Consider the following 1684-nt stretch of genomic DNA (forward strand, 5'->3'; position numbering starts at 1 on the left):
CAGTGTTCCCATGTTCTGTTCAAACAACTGCCTCTTGGTCCATGTACAGATTCCTCATGAGCACAATTAAGTGTTCCGGAATACTCATACTTCCCAATGATGCCCATAGCTTGTCATGATCCACACAATTGAAAGCTTTTGTGTAGTCAATAAAGCACAGGTAATCATCTTTCTGATACTCTCTGCTTTCAGCCAAGATCCATCGGACATCAGCAATGATATCCCTGATTCCACAGCCTCTTCTGAATCCGGCTTGAACCTCTGGAAGTTCTCTGTAATGTATGATTGCAGTTGTTTCTGTATTATCTTTAGTAAAACTAGAATAATTGTAGAAACTCTCAAATAGGAACCTCATTTGCTATGCAAACTTTCACCAAAAACACATTAAAATCTTATATATATTTTTTAAAAAGTGTGTAAACTAAAAAGAAAAAAAAAGTGTGGCCACCACAGAGCAGAGGCCAGGTCAGAGCAACCCTGCTGGTAACCCAGAAAGTGCGTATGTTCTTCCCCAACTTCTTGGGAAGCTAAATCAGCCCGCTAAGAAGCCTGAGATCTCGCAGAGCCCACTCTGACCCTCAGACACAAACCACAAATCTGAGGCCACAGGAAGGACCACGGTGACAGACGAGGCAGCCTTGTCCGAGCAGCCTTCCCACACTGACTCAGGGTTTGAAAGAGTGGCCAGGTCCCCTAACCCAACCTTTCGGGACCCCAGCTTAGGAGGAGGCATTTGCCTGTGTTCTGATGGGTGGGTAGGAATGGGGGCCAAGAGGACAAGAGCAGGGTCTTGGGCTATTGGAGGCACAATTTCCATCTGAGTGGGTCAGTAAACCAAGGCCAGACTGTGGGGCTGTGGGTGTGTCAGGTCGACCTGAGAACCAGAAGGTCACAGCAGAGGATGAAGGCACCAGGTACATCATAACGTCTGCTCAGGACCAGCCTCCACTTGAGACTTACTGCCACTCATCTCCCATAGACTGCCCTGGACTCCATCCCATTTGGAACCCTGGACATGCTCAGTCCACAAAGGACAGAGGTCACACAGCTCACGTGTGCCCACGCCAGGTCTTCAGACAGAGAGTAGGAGGCCCCCTCCCCTCCTGGGGCTCTTCCCCAGGTTTGCCAACACCACCCCGACCAGAGCTGACTCACATATTCATCAGGGTTGGGGTCCTGTGACTGGGGGGTGTCAGGGACCGCCGTATCACAGTCAGGGCTGTAGTGCTCACAGTAATCATAAGCTGCCCGGTGGTCCGAGACGAAGAGCAGCTGCTGGATGTCTCCCTGAAAAAGAACGGGCACACTCACTGGAGGGTCCCATGGGCAGAGACCCAGCCTGCTCTTGTGATGCGGAGATCCCCTCTGGAGACTGGTGGTTCATCCATCAACCCACCCACCCATGAAGCCATCATCCATCCATCCAACTACCCACCCACCCATCCAACTACCCACCTATATACCCATATACCCACCCATACATCCAACTACCCACCCATCCAGCCAGCTACCCACCCATACATCCAACTACCCACCCATACATCCAACTACCCACCCATACACCTATCTACCCACCCATACACCCATCTACCCACCCATACACCCATCTACCCACGCATGCATCCAACTACCCACCTATCCATCCAACCACCCACCCATCCATCCAACTACCCTCCCATCCATC

At 51.1% G+C, this 1684-nt stretch overlaps 1 protein-coding gene across 2 annotated transcripts in view; it reads right to left on the bottom strand.

Moving 5' to 3' along the window:
* Nucleotides 1–1684, bottom strand: part of COL5A1 (collagen, type V, alpha 1) — a 170618-nt gene that overhangs the window by 104843 nt on the left and 64091 nt on the right. For both annotated transcript variants that reach the window (XM_006863708.1, XM_006863709.1), the window contains exon 5: nucleotides 1156–1287. In XM_006863708.1, coding sequence (XP_006863770.1) covers nucleotides 1156–1287 — 132 coding nt within the window. The remainder of the gene's footprint in view (nucleotides 1–1155; nucleotides 1288–1684) is intronic.

The sequence above is a fragment of the Chrysochloris asiatica genome, unplaced genomic scaffold, assembly GCF_000296735.1.
Source record: "Chrysochloris asiatica unplaced genomic scaffold, ChrAsi1.0 scaffold00056, whole genome shotgun sequence".
Classification (NCBI taxonomy): domain Eukaryota; kingdom Metazoa; phylum Chordata; class Mammalia; order Afrosoricida; family Chrysochloridae; genus Chrysochloris; species Chrysochloris asiatica.